This window comes from Rhodamnia argentea, chromosome 7 (assembly GCF_020921035.1).
Source record: "Rhodamnia argentea isolate NSW1041297 chromosome 7, ASM2092103v1, whole genome shotgun sequence".
In the NCBI taxonomy this organism is placed as follows: Eukaryota; Viridiplantae; Streptophyta; class Magnoliopsida; order Myrtales; family Myrtaceae; genus Rhodamnia; species Rhodamnia argentea.
Window position 1 is genome coordinate 23,738,862 of NC_063156.1, and position 23,559 is coordinate 23,762,420.

At 40.1% G+C, this 23,559-nt stretch overlaps 3 protein-coding genes and 1 long non-coding RNA gene across 5 annotated transcripts in view; 2 read left to right on the top strand and 2 right to left on the bottom strand.

The window, feature by feature from the left end:
- Window positions 1-5,254, top strand: LOC115734990 (alpha-dioxygenase 2-like). 2 transcript variants are annotated; one of them, XM_030666034.2, is made up of 10 exons: window positions 1-240; window positions 337-597; window positions 1,834-1,983; window positions 2,164-2,300; window positions 2,957-3,170; window positions 3,587-3,732; window positions 3,861-4,088; window positions 4,292-4,494; window positions 4,582-4,825; window positions 4,954-5,254. In XM_030666034.2, the coding sequence occupies exons 1-10, from the start codon at window positions 148-150 to the stop codon at window positions 5,177-5,179; spliced, it is 1,902 nt and encodes a 633-aa protein (XP_030521894.2). In that variant the 5' UTR covers window positions 1-147; the 3' UTR covers window positions 5,180-5,254. The 2 variants fall into 2 exon arrangements, with proteins under 2 accessions (XP_030521894.2, XP_030521895.2); XM_030666035.2 differs by having other exon boundaries at window positions 2,167-2,300.
- Window positions 5,255-5,523: 269 nt separating this feature from the next.
- Window positions 5,524-20,548, bottom strand: LOC115734991 (actin-interacting protein 1-2). The gene is given in 9 exon segments (XM_048282289.1): window positions 5,524-6,285; window positions 6,784-7,191; window positions 7,912-8,334; window positions 8,775-8,887; window positions 8,890-8,960; window positions 9,438-9,599; window positions 10,220-10,620; window positions 13,898-13,899; window positions 20,542-20,548. Coding segments are annotated over 7 exon segments (1,833 nt in total). The 5' UTR covers window positions 10,618-10,620; window positions 13,898-13,899; window positions 20,542-20,548; the 3' UTR covers window positions 5,524-6,027.
- The window catches only part of LOC115729544 (mitogen-activated protein kinase 9-like), a 37,885-nt gene continuing 28,544 nt past the window's right edge, over window positions 14,219-23,559 (bottom strand). Inside the window, exon 12 of the transcript XR_007199211.1 lies at window positions 14,219-14,331. The gene's annotated coding sequence lies outside the window, so the exon portion shown is untranslated. The remainder of the gene's footprint in view (window positions 14,332-23,559) is intronic.
- LOC125315920 lies at window positions 16,770-22,897 on the top strand. Its single transcript, XR_007199212.1, has 2 exons — window positions 16,770-16,861; window positions 22,793-22,897. It is a non-coding gene; the product is annotated as an uncharacterized LOC125315920 (long non-coding RNA).

A 23,559-nucleotide genomic window follows, 5' to 3' on the forward strand; every position in this document is an offset into this window, starting at 1 on the left:
CTACCCACGCCATTTGGACTCTAAAAGAGACCTGTACCAACCCCCCACAAACTCTCCTTAAATTCCCTCCCTTTCCCTCCTCTTCTTCTCAGGAGCCTCTGTACTCTTCTTTTTGCACATCCCCCTCCTAATCCCACGCCAAGAATCATGGCCTTGATCTCTGCGTTCTCTCCTCTCATCCATCCTCAGCTCCGCCCCATGGTCTCCAAAATGACCTTCTTCGACGCGCTTCTCTTCCTCGTACGTAACTTCCCCTCCCATGAAACCACGGGCGATCGGTCGACGAGCAACTCGGCTTGCGATTTCTTACTGGCTCTTTTGGGTTTTTCCATGTAGGTGATCCATGTGGTGGACAAGCTAAGGTTATGGCACCGAATGCCGGTGTACATGGGGCTTGCCTACTTGGGGATGAGAAGGCACTTGCACCAGAGATATAATCTGATACACGTTGGGGGCGTTGACGGCAAGAAGTATGACACTCAAGCGTTCAACTACCGGACGGCGGACGGGAGGTGCAACCACCCGAGTGACGATGCCGTGGGGAGCCGAGGAACATTTTTTGGACGCAGCATGCCTCCCTCCACTTCCACTTACGGGGTAAGCATGTACATCATGCCTCTTTGGTTTACTCCTCAGTCTATCAAACTTAGAGAGACTTGAGTTCACCGTTCGTTAGTTCTTCCTTTCTTACAATCAAAAGTTTGCGTTACTTGAAAGGAGAACAGGCGACCAATAAAACCGTCCTTAATACTCATTTGCGACATCGTCGCCTGTGCACTTTTTCTTAATTGGAACTAGCGATGGTCCGGCGATGCCGGTCGACACCAGCGACTGCCATTGGAGCCGTCCCTAAAAGCTGCATTAGGGGCCGTTCTCCTTGTCCCTGAACTCGCTCGAGAGTCATATCCATTTCCCGGAGGAAAGAGCATAAAGCCTGCAAAGCTTTATTCATTAGCATACCACCACAAAAAAGCCCAAAACTAATATCCCCATCACAAATTTATCTAAAATTAAATTTTTGACCATGCAAAAAACCCTAAACCGGTATACTTTTGAGAAATTTGCTAAAAAACTAATTTTTTGACCACTAAAAATCCGAAACTGATACACTTGCAACAAATTTAGTTTTCTTTAATTTCTGTTAAATTAGGTTCATTTAACAAAATCTCAAATTGGTACATCTGTGACAAACGGAGAGTAAAAATCCCTCAAACTAGTACATATGTTGTCATATAACTCGGTAATTTTGTGGTAAAATTTAACGGAAACAAACGGAGAGCAAACTTGTTATAGTTGTACTAGTTTGAGATTTTTTGTGGTACAAAAATTACTTTGGAATAAATTTGTTACAAATATATTAGTTTAGAGTTTTTCGTGATATTAATCATTCATATAAACGCACCAACCATTGCAGGGAGATTTATTAAAATTTCAAGTTATAAAGGCAAAATTTTGCCTTTTTTTTTCCTTTCCAAAAGCTAAATTAAAATTTTCTTTTATATAGGAGAAGATGAAAATGCAACTTTAGAAAGTTACCCCAACAAGCCATTTACCAATTCCGGCAGCCTCTCCTTTAAGTTTCTATCAATGATCCATAAATTGAGGAGGCGTAGGCAGGCCATGGCTCTGTCTCACTGCCCATGTCCAGTGAAAGGATTTGTTCAGTTCCTGTCTGAAATGGCCTACAAATTTCAAGAACTTGATCTATCTCCTCTTGGAGTTGTCCAGTCTCATCTGTCCATCTTAAAGATTATTGTCTTCTGATGAAATACCTAGTACAAGCATAACCTGCAGTACCAACAATTCTAAGTTCAATGGTCTCTTTTTCCACAGTTGATGGATCCACATCCATCTGTGGTTGCATCCAAGCTTTTGGCAAGAGAAGAGTTCATTGACAGTGGGAAACAACTCAACATGATAGCATGCTCATGGGTGCAGTTCATGATTCATGACTGGGTTGATCACATGGAGGAAACTGAACAGGTACTGAATACAAAAGAAAATCCCCCACAGCCTCTGTATTACACTGGGCTCAACTTGATATTTTGTAGGAAAACAACCTCATAAAACAATTTTGACAAACTCTCAAAATGGAGAAGTAGTTGAATGGATCCACCAGTTGGGTCATGGCATTGAAGACTGAATGATCAATAACTTCTTCAGCAGGTAGAAATTAAAGCACCTGATGAAGTTGCAGAGGAGTGTCCATTGAAGTCATTCAGATTTTACAAGACCAAGGAAGTGTCAACTGGGTCATCTCCTTTGAAGAATGGCACTCTGAACATAAGGACCCCATGGTGGTAAGTTCCTGTGAACCATATCGAAAGCTATTTAAAACGCTCCTGTCACTGAAAACGAAGTCTTTGGAGCCATCTGATTCTTGATCCTCTTACGAGTTGAATGCAGAAAGAGACAGTGAAGAAAGATTTGGAAAAAGATTAATCTGCAATGTTTTAGACATTGTTTCGACCTCTCTGAGCCGTAAGACTCAGAATTCCCTACCTTTTGCCTCCATCACCCGAACAAACTGAGAACTATGAACCTGCTTTTTGCTGTCAGCAGACAGATGTCAATACTTGTTCTCAGTTTGTTTTTAGATGCTGTAGAGTTCCTCAATAAAATGGAATCTGGCCTGGATAGAATAGTATTCTGAGGAAAGCATGAAAATTACATACAGACGTTCCAAAATTTGATTGATATAGGCTAAAACTTGCTTACATGCAGAGTCTCATTGAAAATTGATGTCACTATGAAGTCCAGTACTTCCGGAAAGGCGACTAATCTGATGACTTAAGGTGTGATTTCATCTCAAGTGAAAAAAAAAGATGGCTATCTGAGAAATGATTAGCTGATCTAAGTCAAAATTTCACCAATTGTTACTAGCTCTAAGAGTTCCCTTAAGGCATTGACATGAAGAGAATCTCTTACATTGAGTTGTACATTGTAAACTGCTTAGGGATGGAAGCGTGATATATGGAAACGACGATAACGGCGAGAGAAGAGTGAGGACCTTCAAAGATGGGAAGCTAAAGATTTCCGGAGATGGCCTCCTTGAACACGACGAGAAAGGGATTCCTATTTCCGGCGACGTCAGGAATAGCTGGGCTGGCTTTTCACTCCTCCAGGCCTTATTCGTCAAAGAACACAACACTGTCTGCGATATGCTTAAAGTAAGGTTTCCCTTCTCTTCCACCAATCCAATGAAAAGATCTTCCTTATTTAACAATGCTGATCCCGAGTTTGCAATTGCAATGATCCGGTGAAATGTCCATGAACTCCTGATATTGTTGTTTCCAAATTCTTCCAGTTTATAAGGGCTGAGATTTTTCTCGAGCTTCAACAGAAAGTTAGCTCTGAATAGTGAATACACACTACGCATCTTTTACCTGAGGAACTATCATAGAACGAACAAGCCCATTATCTTTCATCATCTTCAGAACCATAGCTCATATAATTACCCGCGGTTCATGCGTGCTATCCTTAGGGTTGAGCGGTATAAACAGAAGTTTCATTGAAAGATTGCTGGCACTTATATACCGAAGGAACTACAAGGACAGCTAATATTATGTACTTGTACATGTGTCAGGAACATTATCCGGATCTTGATGACGAGAAGCTCTATCGCCACGCTAGACTAGTAACTTCAGCTGTAATTGCCAAAATCCACACCATTGACTGGACAGTGGAGCTCCTGAAGACCGACACCCTTCTTGCTGGAATGAGGATAAACTGGTAATACAGAGAGTAAAATGGATCTGATAATGAATGACTGGGGATCTACTACTAGTAGTTCGAAAATCTTACGCGTAATTCTGCGATGATGCTGTGCTTACTACTTTCCACTATCATGCCTAGTTCAGGTACGGATTTCTGGGGAAGAAATTTAAGGAAATGTTCGGACATATATGCGGGCCGATACTGAGTGGATTAGTAGGTCTTAAAAGGCCGAGAGATCACGGAGTTCCTTACTCACTCTCTGAGGAGTTTGTGAGTGTCTATAGGATGCATTCACTCCTTCCGGATAAGCTCATCCTCAGGGACATCAACTCAACTATCCTGGAAAACAAATGTCTTTCAATTGCAGAAGAGTAATCATCTGACCATACCATTTGCATCTCACTTCACTTTCTTCATGTATGCTGCTTCTGCTAAACCGAAGGTCGTAGTACTGACAAAAAGCATAGAACGTCAATCTTGTGAAATAACAGATATATTGTCTTCCTCGGAAATGGCCTTCAATTTTACTTCTAGAGGTATTACAGTCACTAACTGTTCTAGGAAAAATTACTAGGATACCGATGCGGGAAGTGGTGGGACGACAAGGGCAGAGAAGACTCTCAAGGATTGGAATGGAGCAGATGATGGTGTCACTAGGCCATCAGGCATGTGGGGCTCTCTCACTGTGGAATTACCCATCTTGGATGAGAAACCTTGTTCCTCAAGACATCAACGGCGAAGACAGACCGGACCTCATCGACATGGCAGCATTAGAAAGTAACATAACTTCTCAACTCATTTCTTTCCCACCAGCTATATCCTCAACGTGACTGTACTAGAACTGATGCTCACATCTTGGACCAGTTTACAGAGACAGGGAGAGAGGTCTCGCGCGGTACAACGAGTTTAGAAGAAATCTGCTGATGATCCCAATCAGCCACTGGGAAGAATTGACTGATGATAAGCAAGTTATTGAAGCCTTGCAAGAAGTCTATGGAGACGATGTGGAGAAGCTTGACCTGTTGGTGGGTTTGCATGCAGAGGAAAAGATCAAGGGCTTTGCCATAAGTGAAACTGCTTTCTTCATCTTTCTAATGGTTGCATCCAGGTACTTTCATAATGTTCCTATACCACTTCAATTGGGATGCTCTGCAAGTGTCGACCCTTAATCGCATAACGTCTTGGCTGTGTCTTTTAACTTCCTGGATCTTGTTCATTACAATTTTTTTTTTCCAGGAGGCTAGAAGCCGACCGGTTCTTTACGACCAACTTCAATGCCCGGACATACACAGAGAAAGGCCTGGAATGGGTAAATACGACAGAGACGTTGAAGGATGTCATCGATCGTCACTTCCCTGACATGACGAGGAAGTACATGAGAAGTTCGAGTGCATTCGCCGTATGGGATTCGCTGCCGACACCAACCTCATACCTACCCCTCTATTTGCGCCATGCGCCTTAAGATGTTTTCCTTCCCTTTCGATGGTGTTCAATTTTCATTTATGAGCCTGTATATATGGTCATTGCCACAGTATAAGGTGAAGCAGTAGGGTCTTGATCAACTGGGAGCTTCGACTCTACTTGAGCTAAGCGACTGCGGTTGATCCTATGGTGAGAATGAATAATTCAATATTTGTAGGTCTCTGCAATCAAGAACTCTATTTTAAAGTGCTTTTGACGCAACGAACTGCTGGGAAAAAAAAAAAAACTACGGCACTATAATAACGTGTAAGAAAGGTAAGGATTTGTTTGTAATACGACAACCATAGAGCCACAAGAACTCAGCAGGCGCTTCACAGAAGCCCAGCAATAAAATCACCTTAACTTGATAAAAACTCCAAGCAATAAACTGTAGCATACAGTAAAGCTTGTGCGATTTCCCACAATGAAAATCTCAACGAGAAACGAAGGAGAAGAGAAAATACAGTAGAGATTTATCTGCTAACACTTACAAACACAAGCCTCAATGAGGAAAAAACCTCTCTTGAATGATAAGAGGCAGTGACTCCTGCAGCTCAGACTCTTAACGGTTGACGCGGCCAAAAAAACAGCCTTCAAAAGAAAGAGCAATTAACTTAGATGAAACCCACCAGGCCACACCAGCGTAATATGAGAATAAAATTCTGCTCCTCCATTACTGCCGCGATTCTTGAGACCCCACGGTAGCAGAAGAATTCGAATCTGCAATATTGGAACTCAAAAGCTTGCAGCTTCCTTTCTTAAAAATGCAGAAAGCTATACCTCCCAGTTCTTACAGCAAATCTCCTCAAGTAGATGCGAGATCTGAAATTTCACATAACCTCCTCAAGATTACTGTCTGTTTATCCTCCATACACGAATGCATGCATCCTCACCAGAACTAACCACACTGAAGTCATCGGTGAAAGATAATCCATAAACTCCACCCAAGTGAGCTCCCTTAATGGTTAGACGGTTGGATGCTGGCTTGTCAACTTCATAGATGATGATGCAAGTGTCAAGTGATCCAGTTGCTACCATGCTGCTATCAGGTGACCAAGCCAAACAGTTGATGCGGGCTGTGTGGTACAACATATTCTTCAGTCTCACCTGCAATAAGCTTGGTCATTAAATGAGAAAACCGCATATATTGGTTAGGAAAGGAAAAGGAAAGGTATGTCTTTTCCTTCTGGGATGTGTTGTGATAGGTCTCATCGAATCAAGCATCTAAAAGTTTCTCATACAATCAAAAGGAAAAGCAACGAAACCACATCCCATGGTAACTTTGAAGCAGTTTCTGCCCATGGTGTAAGTTTAGGTTTTGTTTGTTTATACATAAAAAAAAAAGCAGTTTTTCTACAATCTACATTCAATCCAAAAATTTGAATATGGAAAAATGTTACAAATAAAAGATACCGTATGTCAACATATGTATATTTCAAAGGGTTTTAAGTGTTTCATGTTAAATTCAAATTAAATTGATAGCTGCGCAACTTTTAAAAAAGAAAAAGTCACTTCAAACAGATTTATCCAGCCTTCTGTAACGTGCAGTCACCTTAACTGAATTCTCAAAATGCAACAAAAAATGCCATCACAGCAATTTATTACCTCTCTTGAGGCACGATCCCAAACAACAGCCTCTCTGTTCAGATCCCCAGAAGCAAACATGGATACATCGGGCGAATAGCATATGACACTAATAGCACCTCTGTGTTTCTCCAGGACAGCTTCCTCTGTTAATGAATCACCTGAAATAGAATATATGTGCAATTTTCCGTCCTGTGCGCCAATAATTGCTTCAGTTCCATCTGGTGAAATGGTTGATGCTGTTACAGCAAACCCAAGATTGATGGTTGACACAACTTTTGCACTGCGGAGCAAGACAACTCCTGTATCAGTTGAAACCAATGCAAAATCAGGACACTGAAGGGCAAGACTCAAGTCCTTGGGTTGACTGCCAATGTCAATGAATTCTGCATCTTCACTTTGACTAGCATGGCCAGAAACTCTCCATACCTGGCCACATAAAACAAAATAAAGGAGAATCAAAGAGAGTCACAGGCAGCAAGCAATGCTTCCCCATGCTCAGTGTTTGTGGGCATATCCAATTTAACAAACCAACACCGCCACTACCATCAAGCTGATTCCACTAAGCAGATATTTACAAGCTCACAGAGACTAATTTTCCTGAGTAAGCAGGGTTAAACAAAATGGAATAGAAAAAATCAATAGAACTTGTCTCAACAAGATGCTCAGAAGGCAAAAAGGAAAAAGCTCATCACCTTGAAAACCAGCCACTCTACCAAAGGAACCAGTTCCATAGAAGCAAATTTTAAAATGATTAGAAATCAGATAAACAGTGAAAAGGCTTCATCGCATAACTAGTCATCAAATTCTAGGCTTCAGAATTTCTAGATCAGGCACACCACACCCAGAAAATTCCGCGAAATTACAGGTGATGGGCGCAACCACTGCATGTCCATCCACCAGAATTTGGCACCTCACTTCTACACATTTGCATAACCATTATGCAGCTAATATTCTTATGGCTTGATCAAGAGGAAAATGAAAACAAAAATGATAAATTTATCCGAATATGATCTTTTATATATGTAAATCATTCCGACACAATTCTTATGCATAATTTTCTCCAGTCTTTCAAGACTTTGATCAACTAAACACATCTCAACTACATAACCCAATTAATAAACAACTTGTCGCAGGCAACTTCCTCACCTTATTGTCATAGCCAGAGGTTACAATCTCCTCATCTACTGCAGCCAAACATTTGATTTGTGTAGTCTCTTTCCTCTGTACTCTGCCACTAAATCCAATTCCTTGAACCCATTTTATTATAAGACCATCATAGCTACTGGAGAGGATCACTTTTGGATCACCCTTGAGCACACACAAGGAAGAGACATTCTTCATGTGTCCAGAAAAAGAGACTGGATCTTTATCGAGATCACTTGCTTCGTATATGCTGATTGTGCCACCAAGAGAGACAGTGACTAGGTGGTTGTTATGCCAAAGACAACCAACTAACATATCATCAACCCCGCCCGAGCCAGAAGAAGTCAATGTTTTCCTTAGCTCACCACTGCCATCCTCAGAAATGTCCCATATCTTCGCTGACTTGTCGGCAGACACAGTTATAACCTAAATCATCCAACCATGTTAAGATACAAGAGAACTTTGCTACTTATATGCATATAAGTGCTTATGATCATATAAACAAACGTTTTTTCTGCAAAAAAATAAAAATTAAAAAATTTGATCTTTACACAATCATAAAAGAGTTTACACATACATATGTTATTGAGAAAAGAAAGAAAACAGCTTCACAAACAGCCTCTCAGACATTCCAAAGCAACAACAATTCATCCTCCCAACGTCTATGATCCAGGATCATCACACTTTACATGCCTTTTCTATTACATAAGGCATACTGGCAACTAGAATTCCGTTGTACATATGCAATCCCCATTCTACTGAAATCAAACACCTACCTACTGCAAGTTCGTCCTGAGTCCAAGTTCCAACAGATCTACCGCAACAAGGAATGCAAATAAAAACTATGCTTGGAGATCTAACAATACCTGCTTACTATCAGGGCTCCAGCTGACAGCATAAATGCTACCTTTGTGACCATCATCAGATGACAGCTCCCCTATCTTCTCACCAGTCTTACCATCATAGACAATTCCTTTTTATCAGAGCTCACGCTAATGAACCTGTTGCCATCTGGAGAAAATCTCACGCAGTTGACAAAGTTGGAATGATCCCTGCAGATATTGAAAACAGTCATGCATCAGTTAATATTAATTCAACTCTAGAATGCCCTCAGAAACCATCCCCTCCCCCCCCCCCCCCAAACAAAAAAAAAAAATCTCTAGAATGCTCATGTAACTCTTCATAGTCAAATCCAACCATGCAGTATACCAGCAAAAGGCATAAGGAACAATAAACTTATACATAATCTTGTGGAAAGAAGTTTCAGTCAAAATTTACATATTGAACCCGTAAATCCATTCAAAAATAAACAAAAATGCACAAATTGAAAGTTCAACCAGTACAGATAACTCAACCAATACAAAGGACTAGAGTTTACTGCACAGGTACAAATGAATGACCATAATAAGGCTCCACTACAGAATTTAAGTACAAATGAACAACCACAATGAGGCTCCACTATAGAATTTCCATATCAATTTAAATCTAATCAAGCAAGATATCATGCAGATGAACTAAGAACAATGAACCTGCGAGACAGCTTGAATTTAAAAGGCGGTCCTTCATAAAAGTTCACCAAAAAATCCTCTCCACAAGTCACAATGCGAAAGGGCCGAGTTGGTTTAAATGCACAGCTCAAAACCCGACGTGAATGGCCATCAAATTCTCCCACATTGGTGCCTGAGTCCCACCTAGACCAGAAAAAGAAAATTTCCACCATTACACGATTATACGTAGTAGAAAGATGACCCAGACATCCATGTACATGCACAATATTGACATGCATAGCCATTTAATCAGATATTGACATAGTCTGCCTTCTAGAGTACACATAACTTGGTCTACCAAGTTTTCTGCTCTTTATGCCAAGAGCTAAAACAAACCACATCTAATCGTTCTCCATCTCACCTTCGTCAAGAAGTACACTTTGTCCACTCAACCCGGAAAAGTAGCGAAGTGACTAGAAAGAAAAAGAACTTGTGCCTTAGACTCATTCTGACGGCCTCACCAAATCAACCAAGCTCGAGAAGTACTGAAGGGAAAAAGGACGCATTCCAGCAAATACGTTTTCCAAATTTAATCGGCTCAATCAATCTACAACCTAAAATTTCCCTTCCACATGTTTCTAAGGTCCAAAAGCCCCACAATCTCCTACATTTTCTTACCAAAAACGCGGAACTACATAACATCTACGAAATCTACAACAGTTAAGAACCATTCACCAAAATCCCACAGAAGAAGCAACAATTAGAAAAAAAAAAGAGGGAGGGGGGGTGGGGGTGGGAAGAAAACAGTGAGAAATGAAACTCACATAAACGCGCGGACGAAGGATTTGCCCTTCCCATCGCCAGAAGCCACAATCCTCAGACCGTCGGGGGACCACTGGAGATCGTCGATCCGGCCGGACAGGACCTTGAACTCATTCTTGAGGACGTGTTCGTTGTAGGCGCCCCAGATGCGGACGGCGCCGGAGACGTCCGCGGAGGCGACCCACTCGCCGTTGGGGGAGAAGCGGGCGACGGTGGCGGGGTAGGCGTGCTCGGCGTAGACGGAGACGTCGAGGGGGTTGTCGAGGTTGAGGATGACGACGGATCGGCCGTTGGCGTAGAGGACGGAGTTGGACCCGGGCTTGGGGTTGCCGGCGATGAGGATCCCGCGGCCGCGCTCCGTCGAGGGCATGCAAGCGTAGGTCTCCGCGAGCTGCGCCATCTTCTAGAGAGAGAGAGAGAGAGAGATTAGGGCATGTACGGATGGAGAGATGTGAGAGAGAGGACAGGGGAAAGGGAAAGAGTGAGATCTGGTTCGAGATGGGAGAGGGAATTTCGAAAGGCGTGGCATTTTATATTTTCAGGATAAAAGAACGATGAAGACAGGGAAGAGAGTGCGAGGCCCGTGACGTGGATCTCGAGGGGGTTTCTCTTTGACACTTTCACGGGGTGTGTAACTGGTTCTCGGGTCGGATCTTGGAGCTGACCCGAAAACTCCTCAGTTTTGAAAAATAAACGAATGACAATTGCATAAATGCAGAAAAATAAACAATTGTTAATTTAAAAGAGTCTAGAGTAGGCTAGAAAGCCCCGGCACTCTCCAAAGCCTTCATGTTGTGTCATATCGTGTCTAATACTCTCCGACACTCTGTAACATGAGACCGAATCGTGATGAATTTGTCACAAGTATACCTATTTGGGATAAATTTATCACATGTGTACCAGATTAGAGTTTTTGGTGGTCAAAAAAATAATTTGGGATAAATTTATCACATATATATCAGTTTGAGATTTTTTGTGATAAAAAAATAGTTTAAGGTAAATTTATCACAAATGTACCAGTTTAGGATTTTCATGATATTAACCCTTAAATTAATACGGACTCCAAACTCAAATTCATTTCCTATTCTATATCCACAGCAATATTCCCTTCCTTTATATTGAAAAAGGCATCTCCAAGATGACTAACTTCTATATAACAACAAAACACACAGTGATTTGGAGCCAGTTTTGGGCCTTGGAATTCGCAAAATATTTTGCTATATCATGTCCACTATACGGTGAAACGCAGTAATAAATTCGGACATTTTTATATCTTATCACGTCCATTATTTAGTGTAAACGATATATTAATGTCAAACTTAAAGACGCTGGAACGGTATTTGTCTGCTTGTTTTCATGACACTTTCTGACAAAAATCTCTCATGGTTCATTGCTAAAAAAATTACAATTGTGCATATGGAGATAATATTCATCAATCAATCCATAATTATTATATGATGTAAATCTTAAATAACAGAGGAGCTCATTGCAACATTTTAGAGCCACAGGTACAACTATGACAAGAAATATAAATGGATTACGTAAATATTGACGAGGTAGATCAATCAAGAATGCCGAATCTAGTAAAAGAGAGAAAATATAATAGTGTACCTTTGTAATTCTAAAAAGTATAATGCTTCGATTTTCTCGCCTACTTTATTTTTATTTATTTATTTATTATTTTTTCCTCTCTTTTCCTTTTTTTTTCTTTTTTATTTGTTTCCATCACTCCTTAAAAATTGATTTTATCAAATAATTAATTATACTGATGTGCATAAACATGTAATAAATTTGAATACTAGATACATACATGCATATTTATATATATACGCACACATACATAATATGCATCATCGAATAGAAAGAAATTTAGGGTGCTTTTCTTTCACGAAAACCTTCGTGTTAAAGGAAAATATTTTCCGAGAAATCATTTTTAAGGAGAAAACTCTTAGTTTTCTTTTGTTTGGTGACCTGTAAATGAAAATATTTTTTGATATTTGGATCTCATTTAAAAAATGATTTCAATCTCATCACTTTATCTCAAGAAAAAAAATCAAATTAATACATAGTAATTATTATTTTTTAGTTGATTTGATTTTTTTTTCTTTCTTCCTCCGCTGTGACCGGCCGACCAACCATCGTTGAGGCCCGGCGACCGACGGAGGGAGAAGAAAAAAGAAAAAAAGAATAAATAAATAAATTATGTAATAAAGAAAAAAATCCAAAATATAAAATATGGAATATTAAAAAAAATAAAATTCAAGAGCATCGGTTCTAGAAAGTGTTTTTACCTCTCTAGATTTAGGAATTCCCTTTTCTAACTTTGTGCATGAATTTTCCTTTGATCGAAAAGTGCTTTTCGCCGACTAAGTCATTTTCGGCAAACTAAACGGGAAAAAGTCCAGAAAACTAATTCCCGAAAAGTACTTCCGCTCAAACAAATGCACTCTCAAATATAATTGATTCAAGACCCTTGGACATGCTTCGTATTAAATGGAGATGAGAGCTTCTCACCAGCCGACTTCGTTCAGAGCATCATTAGCGTGCCATGGACAGATACGAAGGATACCCTTAGATTTCGAGTTCCATTCCCACCTTTAAGCCCCAAATTTAATTGAACAAGGTGGATATCATAACCCAACTCAAAAGAGTAAATTAGATTATGATTGTGATAATGTCAGTATTATTCTTAGAAATAATCGTTGAATTACTATAGTATCATTCTCATGTATGTAAATAATGGGAACTTTAATTTATTGACGGCTAAATTATAGGTATTATCACCTTCACAAAAGACCCATTTTTTTATTAACATGTAAGGGCTAATTTCCCATATATATATATATATTCTAACTTTAGGTCCAATTCCAATTTTGTCCCGAACTCTGTTTTGCCTATAAGTAATCCAAACTTTTGAGATAATAAATATTTGAAAGCTGTTGTTGTTCCATACGAGAGTGAGAATTTTGATAAAGACAGATGTTTTGATAAAGAACTTCTAACTAGCCTTGATGTTGTTAATTTTGAAGAAACTAGTGGTAGTTTTTGAACGTGTGATCAGATTTGGAACTCAAGCAAGAATTAAGGTTTGAGGCAGAATTATTATCGAATTTAAGTTGACGCTTTTTTAGGGAATTGGGCGATACATATAAGATAACAGGTTTGCTAAAATCGAAACATGCGCCGCCTACGTCCACCGTTGACTTAGAATTGGATGGTAAATGACCAAATCTGCAGTAGGATCATATCTTCCATTAAACGCAAGAAGCTTATTGGTGAAGCATTTGAAGCATATCTGAGGGAGAGTAGAATCGAAGGAGATTACCCTGGTGGATGCCTGGAGACTTATAAATACGTGCTTTGTATAGTTCGATTTGATATACAACTCGCAACTGTTTTGTCTACTTTTCCGGCTACCAGTCATCGGCTTGGCTCATTTCGCGCCAATTTTCGGTGGGAATTCAAAATTGCTTTCATGCCGATGCTGTCTCTCGCGAGTCCAGAACCATATGATAGCTCCCGGATGGATTGAACTAGCTTGGTGCAGGTCGGGAATTCGAAAAGCTTTCCTGCTTGAAATGGGAAAGAAGAAACGGACCAAGCAAATCCAATCCTTTCCAGAGAACTTGCTCATCTGCATGAGAACTCGGAGTTCCGACTACCTCGTCACGATTCGGAACAGCTCGTTGAACTCAATCACCGATGAGATTCGATCATTAGATCTCAGCGATGCCGACCATAGATCTGGCTGTTCATGAGCTAGAGCAGTGATTTCCTTAGGTCACCCGGTAATTTGCAACATATGATTGAAAAAAAGAAAGGATTAACTTTGTAAATCAACTGATTTATCAATATGTACAAGTAAGGGTTCCAACAAATTGTGAATAGGAAAATATTATACATGACACCCAAATCGCGTCGATGTATGTGTTCTTACGTACAATTCTCTTCCTGAATATCAGAAACTTCTTCTCCGTCGCGCAGAGCTCTGCAAAACAAAACGTTTCACGGAACAAGAGAGAGTTTCCACTTCATGCAAGAACACTGAATCAAAGGGTTCAACGGGACCAAAGTTATATTTTTCAGGTCTACCTGCACGAAAAGGGATCGTGAACTGTGACAGATGTTGAGCATTGTTCTTTGGCGATAACCACCGGACGCGAACTGCGTCGGCGATCCCTTTCTTGGATGGAGTTTGAAGTCATCAAGCATGGAGAGAGAGAGCCTCGACATTTCGGGAAAAAACCCATCAGTGGCCTCGCCATTCACTTCAGCCTCCTCATGCTGGCAGTGAAAAGGAACGAGTTACATGAGTAGAAGATAGAAAAATGAGAGGAAACCATTTCAGTGCAGCAACTGAACATTGATCTTCTAACATCGAGCAATCGGAATTGATACTCTCAGCGACATTTTAAGCCAGTTCCTTTTTACGCCTTTCAGTTTTTGGGCACTCGGCCCAAGTTCAGAAAGAGAGGAAGAGGTGAGCGTTAGCTGAAACAGAACATACGCGAGATTAGGTCATAACAGAACAGAATTGGTCGCGTACGAGATTTTAGGTCGTAACAGAATTGGTCGATTACGCAAATTACGCCGTAACAGAAATTATCGTTCTCTCTCTCTTTCTTGCTCTTCCGCCTATTTAAACTCGTGCCATCACGAGGACTTCTCCATCTCCCTCCCCCACGCCTTCAGCCATCTCCCCCCGTTGTTTGTTTCTTGCCATTCCGAAGCCATGCATTTCCGATGGTCGATTCTCTACCCTTACCGCAGCTCAGACATTGAATCCTCCGCTGCCACGATCTAGTTTGTTCCTCAGACTTCGTTGTTGCCGATGTCGAATCTCGACCATATCCTTTTGTTATCTTTTTGACCTATGCCGGCGTCTCTTCGTGCTGCGTTCAATGGAGGTCACCGGAGAGGAAGTGACGCGAAAACGGCGATCTCAGTGTCAATCTCTAAACTCATCTGCACTGAGTTTTTTCATGGCTTTCCTTTTTATTTGTTTGTGTCGGTCAGGGCTGTGGCTGTGGGTGCGAGTATTGAATGATTTTGAGATGGTGGCCGACGGAGGCAGTTATAGTGGAAAATGGACTTAGCGTGCGATCGTTTAGTGTGGTCTTCGTAGAAAATGGGCTTGGTACGACTACTATAAAAATCGGGCTTGTTTCGTAAAAATCAAACATTTCAAAAAAATATTTTAAGTCATTTTTCAAAAAAATGATAATATTTTCTTATGTTTTGTTAAGATCTGAATATTATTAAGGAAATGTTTTCTACAAACTTTGGCAAATTTTGGAGTGATGATGTGGATCGGCCACCACCACCTAATCGTGTTTGGGGGCGCATCTTTATCATCGGGCTCCTACTATGGGCATGGGCTGCGCCCGCAACTACGGCGTCTTTTTATTGGGTCACTTAATCGCCAACGTTGGCGTCGGCTACTTTTTCATTGTCACTCCCATCTATGTGGCTGAGGTCTCCCCTACCTTCTTTCATAGCAAATGTGAGGTTGCCACGGGAGAGGCAGGGGAAATCTCAGCCATGTAGATGGGGGGTGATCGTGAGGGCATAGCCGATGCCAAAGTTGGCGAATAAGCGGCCCACTAGGAGTACGTCGTAGTTGCGGGTGAAGCCCATGAGTAGGAGCTCGGTGAAAAAGATGGCCCACACCAACATGACTGCATAGCGGCGGCCGATCTAGTCAGAGATCCGCCCTGCCATCAAATTCAGAAATCAAGCAAGTTAGAGGAAAAGGATGATGAAATTGTCAAAAAATAGAATGTCCTTACATATTTAGTGATCATAATTGGTTATTACATCTGAAAAGAACATGGATAGTTACTTGGGGTTTTTCCCTGTCATTAGATATCATAATTGGTTCTTACATCTTCTGTACGTAAGAGTTTATCTAGTAATAATCTTAATCACTGCACTGTACTTTATCCGGTGATGATTTTACTGTTTTTTTTTTCCGGTTTCCATCCTGGACCGATGTTTACCAAATTGTTTATGTAGTCAAATTATCTGGTGTGTTTAAGCTCTCAGGCTCTGATACCACATGACAAAATGTTATTTGCTCGTATTGCTCAACGTACAGCACAGATGTTTATACAGCATACCAATCAACAGGAAAAGGAAAGAGTAGATTTACCAAATATCCCCAACTAATTATAAAAGATATACTAAATAATATGCTAACTAAAATAAACTAATGAATCTTAGAGATACAAAATATTGGGAAAAATAGAATGCAAGTCTTTAGCAGATCTTCCGTAATATGTTTGGATAGAAAAGAACGTGCAAGCATCCTGTACAAATGAAAAACACACAATAAAGATTAGAATTTCTAAAGTTGACAGAATGGCCCCAGAAACCAACCCCTAGCCCCTCAAACCAAAAAATTACAAATAAAAATACAACAAATGTTAATTTAAAAATGTCTAGTAGGTCTCATCTTATTCTTGAAATAAACTATACCGACTCTAAACTCAAATTCGCTTCCTATTTTAAATCCATCGCAATTTCTGTCTTCCTTTTGGAAAAACATCTCAAAGATCCTGAGGGACGGAAGAGGCTAGGTTAGCCGAAAGATGGTTTTCGGTTTAAGGATGCAAGGTGCCACCGCTTTTTCAGGGTAAGAAGAGGTAGAGAAAATATCTCGAGTCAATGTTCGAGTACCAGGCGCTACGGCGCTGAATTAACCCATGTCATACTCCCAGAAAAAGGTCGAACGACCTTCAATAGAAGGGTACCTAGATGGCTGACTTTTATATAACAACAATGTGCTTGTGCTAACGAAGAGCTTCGTTGCTGTACAAATGGAGAGTAAGATATTGGGTGGAACGTGCTAGAGTTGCAATGATTTTTGGGTTTTGTTGAACAGGCTAGGGAATCGAGGTGCTTGTGATGGATCAAATAGAAGGAAAACTTCGATAAGATGAGTACAGTTACAATGTTACATGCCTGGAAGGACGGGGAACAATTTGGAAGAACAATTTGGGATTTGGTAAAATCCTCCAGCATAGATAGGTGGAGTTGTAGAGGGAGTTCACATTATAGATCGAGCGGACAAGTCTCTGCATATCCAGAACCAAGACTCAGACTCTGAATCAATTCAGATTCAAATTCAAATTGGTGCTTTCGAGCCATTTTTTGGCTCTGGAATTTGCAGAAAAACATTCTAGAAAAATCAACGAGGATATCAAGAAGAGGAAGCGTTAGATCACGCAAGATTTATTAACATTTCCTATAGTAGAGGCTGTGTTTGAATTTTTAGCCAGGATAAGATTTAATAGAATATTTTTCCAGAAGTTAGTTCTCAAGGAAAAAGGAAATATTTTCCAATGCTTGGGTAAATTTGAAAATGAACTAGAAAATATATCATCAATTTGGTAAGGAAATCCCGATTGATTTTTCTAAATAGATATATATTATTATAGTGCTAGTGAATTGCACATAGGCCGCTAGGAAACCGAGTACAAGCACTAGTGCCTAGGATTCGACCTCAATGGACCTAGACCCAGGCTTGGCCTCGATGGACACGAGCGCCGACGACCCCAGCACGGGCTTCAAGGTAGCGATATCTAGTCATATTTTGAAAAAAAAAATAATTTTCTATTTATTAAAGGGGAAATTATTTTCCTAAATTTGAGCATAGGTTTTCCATTCACTTGGAAATCATTTTCTATTGACTTATTTTCCTAAGCATTCCAAATGCCGAAAAACGAAAAGCAAAATATTCTAAAAAATATTTTTCACAAAATAAACGAAGCCTTTATTGGTTCAAGACCCTTGGATATGCTTCGTATTAAATGGAGACGAGAGCTTCTAAATCGAAGCTCTATCGTAGCTCCTCTTCTCTCCAGTCGTCCACATTCGGAGCATCATTAGCATGCCATGGACACATACAAAAAATCAAATTAATACATAGTAATTATTATTTTTTATTTTTTTGGTAAGGATAATTATTATTTTTTATTTGATTTGATTTTTTTTTTCTTCATCCGCTATGACCGGCCAACCAACCATCACCGAGGCCCAGCGATCAGCGGAGGGAGAAGGAAAAAGAAAAAGAAAGAAAAGAAAAAAATAATAAATAAGATAATAAAGAAAAAATCCAAAATATAAAATATGGAATATTAAAAAAAAATTAAATTCGAGAGCATCAGTTCTAGGAAGTGTTTTTACCTTTCTAGATTTAGGAATTCACTTTTCTAACTTTGTGCATGAATTTCCGGTGATCGGAAAGTGCTTTCCGTTGACTAAGTCATTTTCGGCGAATTAAACAGGGAAAAGTTCAGAAAACTAATTCCCAAAAAATCACTTCCGCTCAAACAAACGCACCCCTCAAATATAATTGATTCAGGACCACCTTGGACATGCTTCGTATTAAATGGAGATGAGAGCTTCTCACTAGCCGACTCCGTTCAGAGCATCATTAGCGTGCAATGGACAGATACGAAGGATTTAACCCTTAGATTCCGAGTTCCATTCCCACCTTTAAGCCCCAAATTTAATTGAACAAGGTGGATATCATAACCCAACTCAAAAGAGTAAATTGGATTATGATTGTGATAATGTCAATATTATTCTTAGAAATAACCGTTGAATTACTATAGTATCATTCTCATGAATGTAAATAATGGGAATTTAATTATTATAGGTATTATCACCTTTACAAAAGACCCACTTTTTTATTAACATGTAAGCACTAATTTCCTAAAAAAAAAAATTCTAACTTTAGGTCCAATTTCAATTTTGTCCCGAACTCTGTTTTGCCTATAAATAATCCAAACTTTCATTCTAGTTCCAAATCTATCATTGCTTTCAAAAATTTGACACTAATTTTTTCGAGATAATCAATATTCGAAAGTTGTTGTCGTTTCATATGAGAGTGGGAGTTTTGATAAAGACGGATGTTTTGATAAAGGACTTCTAACTAGCCTTGATATTGTTAATTTTGAAGAAACTAGTAGCGATTTTTGGACGTGTAGTCAGATTTGGAACTTGAGCAAGCGATAAGATTTGAGGCAGAATTATTATCAAGCTTAAGTTGACGCTTTTTGGGAGAATTGGGCGACACATATAAGATAACAGGTTCGCTAAAATCGAAACATGCGCCGCCTAGGTCCACCATTGACTTAGAATTGGATGGTAAATGACCAAATCTGCGTTAGGATCATATCTTCCATTAAATGCAAGAAGCTTATTGGTGAAGCATTTGAAGCATATCTGAGGGAGAATAGAATCGAAGGCGATTACCCTAGTGGATGCCTGGAGACTTATAAATACGTGCTTTGTATAGCTGGATTTGATATACAACTTGCAACTGTTCTGTCTACTTTTCCGGCTACCCGTTATCGGCTTGGCTCATTTCGCGCCAATTTTCGGCAAGAATTCAAAATTGCTTTTTGCGCCAATGCTTTTTCTCGCGAGTCCAAAACCATATGATAGCTCCCGGATGGATTGAATTAGCTTGGTGCAAGTCGGGTATTCGAAAAGCTTTCCTGCTTGAAATGGGAAAGAAGAAACGGAATTCCCCGCCGGACCAAGGAAATCCAATCCTTTCCGGAGAACTTGCTCATCTGCATAAGAACTTGGAGTTCCAACTCCCTCGTCGCGATTTGGAATAGCTCGTCGAACCCAATCACCGATGAGATTCGATCATTAGATCTCAGTTATGATGACCATGGATCTGGTCATTGATGAGCTAGAGCAGTGATTTCCTGAGGTACCCTCGGTAATTTGCAACATATGATTGAAAAAAAGAAGGGATTAACTTTGTAAATCAACTGATTTATCAATATGTACAAGCAAGGGCTCCAACAAATTGTGAATAGGAAAATATTATACATGACAGCCAAATCGCGTCGATGTATGTATTCTTACGTACAATTCTCTTCCTGAATATTAGAAACTTCTTCTCCGTCGCGCAGAGCTCTGCAAAACAAAACGTTTCACGGAACAAGAGAGAGTTTCCAACTTTACGCAAGAACACTGAATCAAAGGGTTCAGCGGGGACAAAAGTCATATTTTTCAGGTCTACCTGCACGAAAAGGGATCTTGAACTGTGACAAATGTTGAGCATTGTTCTTTGGCGATAACCACCGGACGCGAACTGCGCCGGCGATTCCTTTCTTCGATGGAGTTTGAAGTGATCAAGCATGGAGAGAGAGCCTCGACTTTTCAAGACAAAACCCATCAGTAGCCGCCATTCACTTCAGCCTCCTCATGCTGGCAGTGAAAAGGAACGAGTTATATGAGTAGAAGACCGAAAATGAGAGGAAACCATTTCAGTGCAGCAACTGAACATTGATCTTCCAACATCGAACGATCGGAATTCATACTCTCAGTGACATTTTAAGCCCATTCCTTTTTACGCCTTTCAGTTTTTGCACTCGGCCCAAGTTCAGAAAGAGAGGAAGAGGTGAGGGTTAGCTGGAACAGAACATACGCGAGATTAGGTCATAACAGAACAGAATTGGTCGCATACGAGATTTTAGTTCGTAACAGAATTGGTCGATTACGCAAATTACGCCGTAACAGAAATTATCGTTCTCTCTCTCTCTCTCTTGCTCTTCCGCCTATTTAAACTCGTGCCATCACGAGGACTTCTCCATCTCCCTCCCCCACGCCTTCAGCCATCTTCCCCCGTTGTTTGTTTCTCGCCATTCTGAAGCCATGCATTTCCGATGGTCGATTCTCTACCCTTACCGCAGCTCAGACATTGAATCCTCCGCTGCCACGATCTAGTTTGTTCCTCGGATTTCGTCATTGCCGATGTCGAATCTCAACCATATCTTTTTTGTTATCTTTTTGACCTATGCCGGCATCTCTTCCTGCTGCGTTCAATGGAGGTCACCGGAGAGGAAGTGACGCGAAAACGGCGATCTCAGTGTCAATCTCTAAACTCATTTGCACTGAGTTTTTTCATGGCGTTCCTTTTTATTTGTTTGTGTCGGTCAGGGCTGTGGCTGTGGCTGTGGGTGCGAGTATTGAATGATTTTGAGATGGTGGCCGACGGAGGCAGTTATAGTGGAAAATGGACTTAGCGTGCGATCGTTTAGTGTGGTCTTTGTAGAAAATGGGCTTGGTACGACTACTATAAAAATCGGGCTTGTTTCGTAAAAATCAAACATTTCAGAAAAACATTTTAAGTCATTTTTCAAAAAAATGATAATATTTTCTTATATTTTGTTAAGATCTGAATATTATTAAGAAAATATTTTCTAGAAACTTTGGCAAATGTAGGAGTGATGATGTGGATTGGCATCGTGTGGGGGGGCATATTTTTCATAGGGCTCCTACTCTGGGTTCGCCCGCAATTACGACGTCTTTTTATTGGGTCTACTTTTTCATTGTCACTCCCGTCTACGTTCCTTCTCTTGTAGCAAACTCTTCTCTTTCCCTGAGGTACTCTGTCGTACGACGGAATACTGAATACCTCAGGGAGGGAGGTGAGGTTGCCATGGAAGAAGGCGGCCATGTAGATGGGGGTGACCATGAGGGCATAGCCGATGCCGATGTTGGTGAATAAGCGGCCCAATAGGAGGACGGCGTAGTTGCGGGTGAAGCCCATGAGTAGGAGCTTGGTGAAAAAGATGGCCCCCACCAACACGACTGCATAGCGGCGGCCAATCCAGTCAGAGATCCGCCCTGCCATCAAATTCAGAAATCAAGCAAGTTAGAGGAAAAGGATGATGAAATCGTCAAAAAATAGAATATGTCCTTACATATTTAGTGATCATAATTGTTTATTACATCTGAAAAGAACATGGGTAGTTACTTGGGGTTTTTCCCTGTCATTAGAGATCATAATTGATTCTTACATCTTCAGTACGTAAGAGTTTATCTAGTGATAATCTTAATCACTGCACTGTACTTTATCCGGTGATGATTTTACTGTTTTTTTTTTCCGGTTTCCATCCTGGACCGATGTTTACCAAATTGTTTATGTAGTCAAATTATCTGGTGTGTTTAAGTTCTCAGGCTCTGGTATCATGTGATAAAATGTAATTTGCTCATATTGCTCAATGTACAGTACAGATGTTTATACAGCATACAGATCAACAGGAAAAGGAAAGAATAGATTTACCAAATATCCCCAACTAATTATAAAAGATATACTAAATAATATGCTAACTAAAATAAACTAATGAATCTTAGAGATACAAAATATTGGAAAAATAAAATGCAAGTCTTTAGCAGATCTTCCGTAATATGTTTGGATAGAAAAGAAAGTGCAAGCATCCTGTACAAATGAAAAACACACAATAAAGATTAGAATTTCTAAAGTTGACAGAATGGCCCCAGAAACCAACCCCTAGCCCCTCAAACCAAAAAATTACAAATAAAAATACAACGATTGTTAATTTAAAAGTGTCTAGTAGGTTTCATCTTATTCTTTAAATCTATACCTGACTCTAAACTCAAATTCGTTTCCTATTTTAAATCCATCGCAATTTCTGTCTTCCTTTTGGAAAAACATCTCAAAGATCCCGGGAGGCTAGGTTAGCCGAAAGATGGTTATTGGTTCAAGGACGCAAGCTGCCCTTGCCTTTTCAAGGTAAGAAAAGGTAGAGAAAATGCCCCGAGCCAATGTTCGAGTACCAGGCGCTACGGCGTTGAAGTAACCTATGCCATACTCCCAGAAAAAGGTCGAACGACCTTCAACAAAAGGGTACCTAGATGACTGACCTTTACATAACAACAAGGCGCTTGTGCTAACGAAGAGCTTCGTTGCTCTACAAATGGGGAGTAAGATATTGGGTGGAACGTGTTAGAGTTGGAATGATTTCTGGATTTTGACGAACGGGCTAGGGAATCGAGGTGCTTGTGATTGGAACAAATAGAAGGAAAACTTCGATAAGATGAGTACAGTTTCATGTTTGGAAGGACGGGGAACAATTTGGGATTTGGTAAAATCCTCTAGTATAGATAGGTCGAGTTGTAGAGGGAGTTCACATTATAGATGGAGCGGACAATTCTCCGCGTATCCGGAACCAAGACTCGGACTCTGAATCAATTCAAATTCAAATTGGTGCTTTCGAGCCATTTTTGGGCCTTGGAATTTGCAGAAAAACATTCTAGAAAAATCAACAAGGATATCAAGAAGAGAAAGCGTTAGATCACGGAAGATTTATTAACATTTCCTATAGTAGAGGCTGTGTTTGAATTTTTAGCCAGGATAAGATTTGCTAGAATATTTTTCCAGAAGTTAGTTCTCAAGGAAAAAGGAAATATTTTCCAGTGCTTGGCTAAATTTGAAAATGAACTAGAAAATATATCATCAATTTGGTAAGGACATCCTGATTGATTTTTCTAAATAGATATATATTAATAT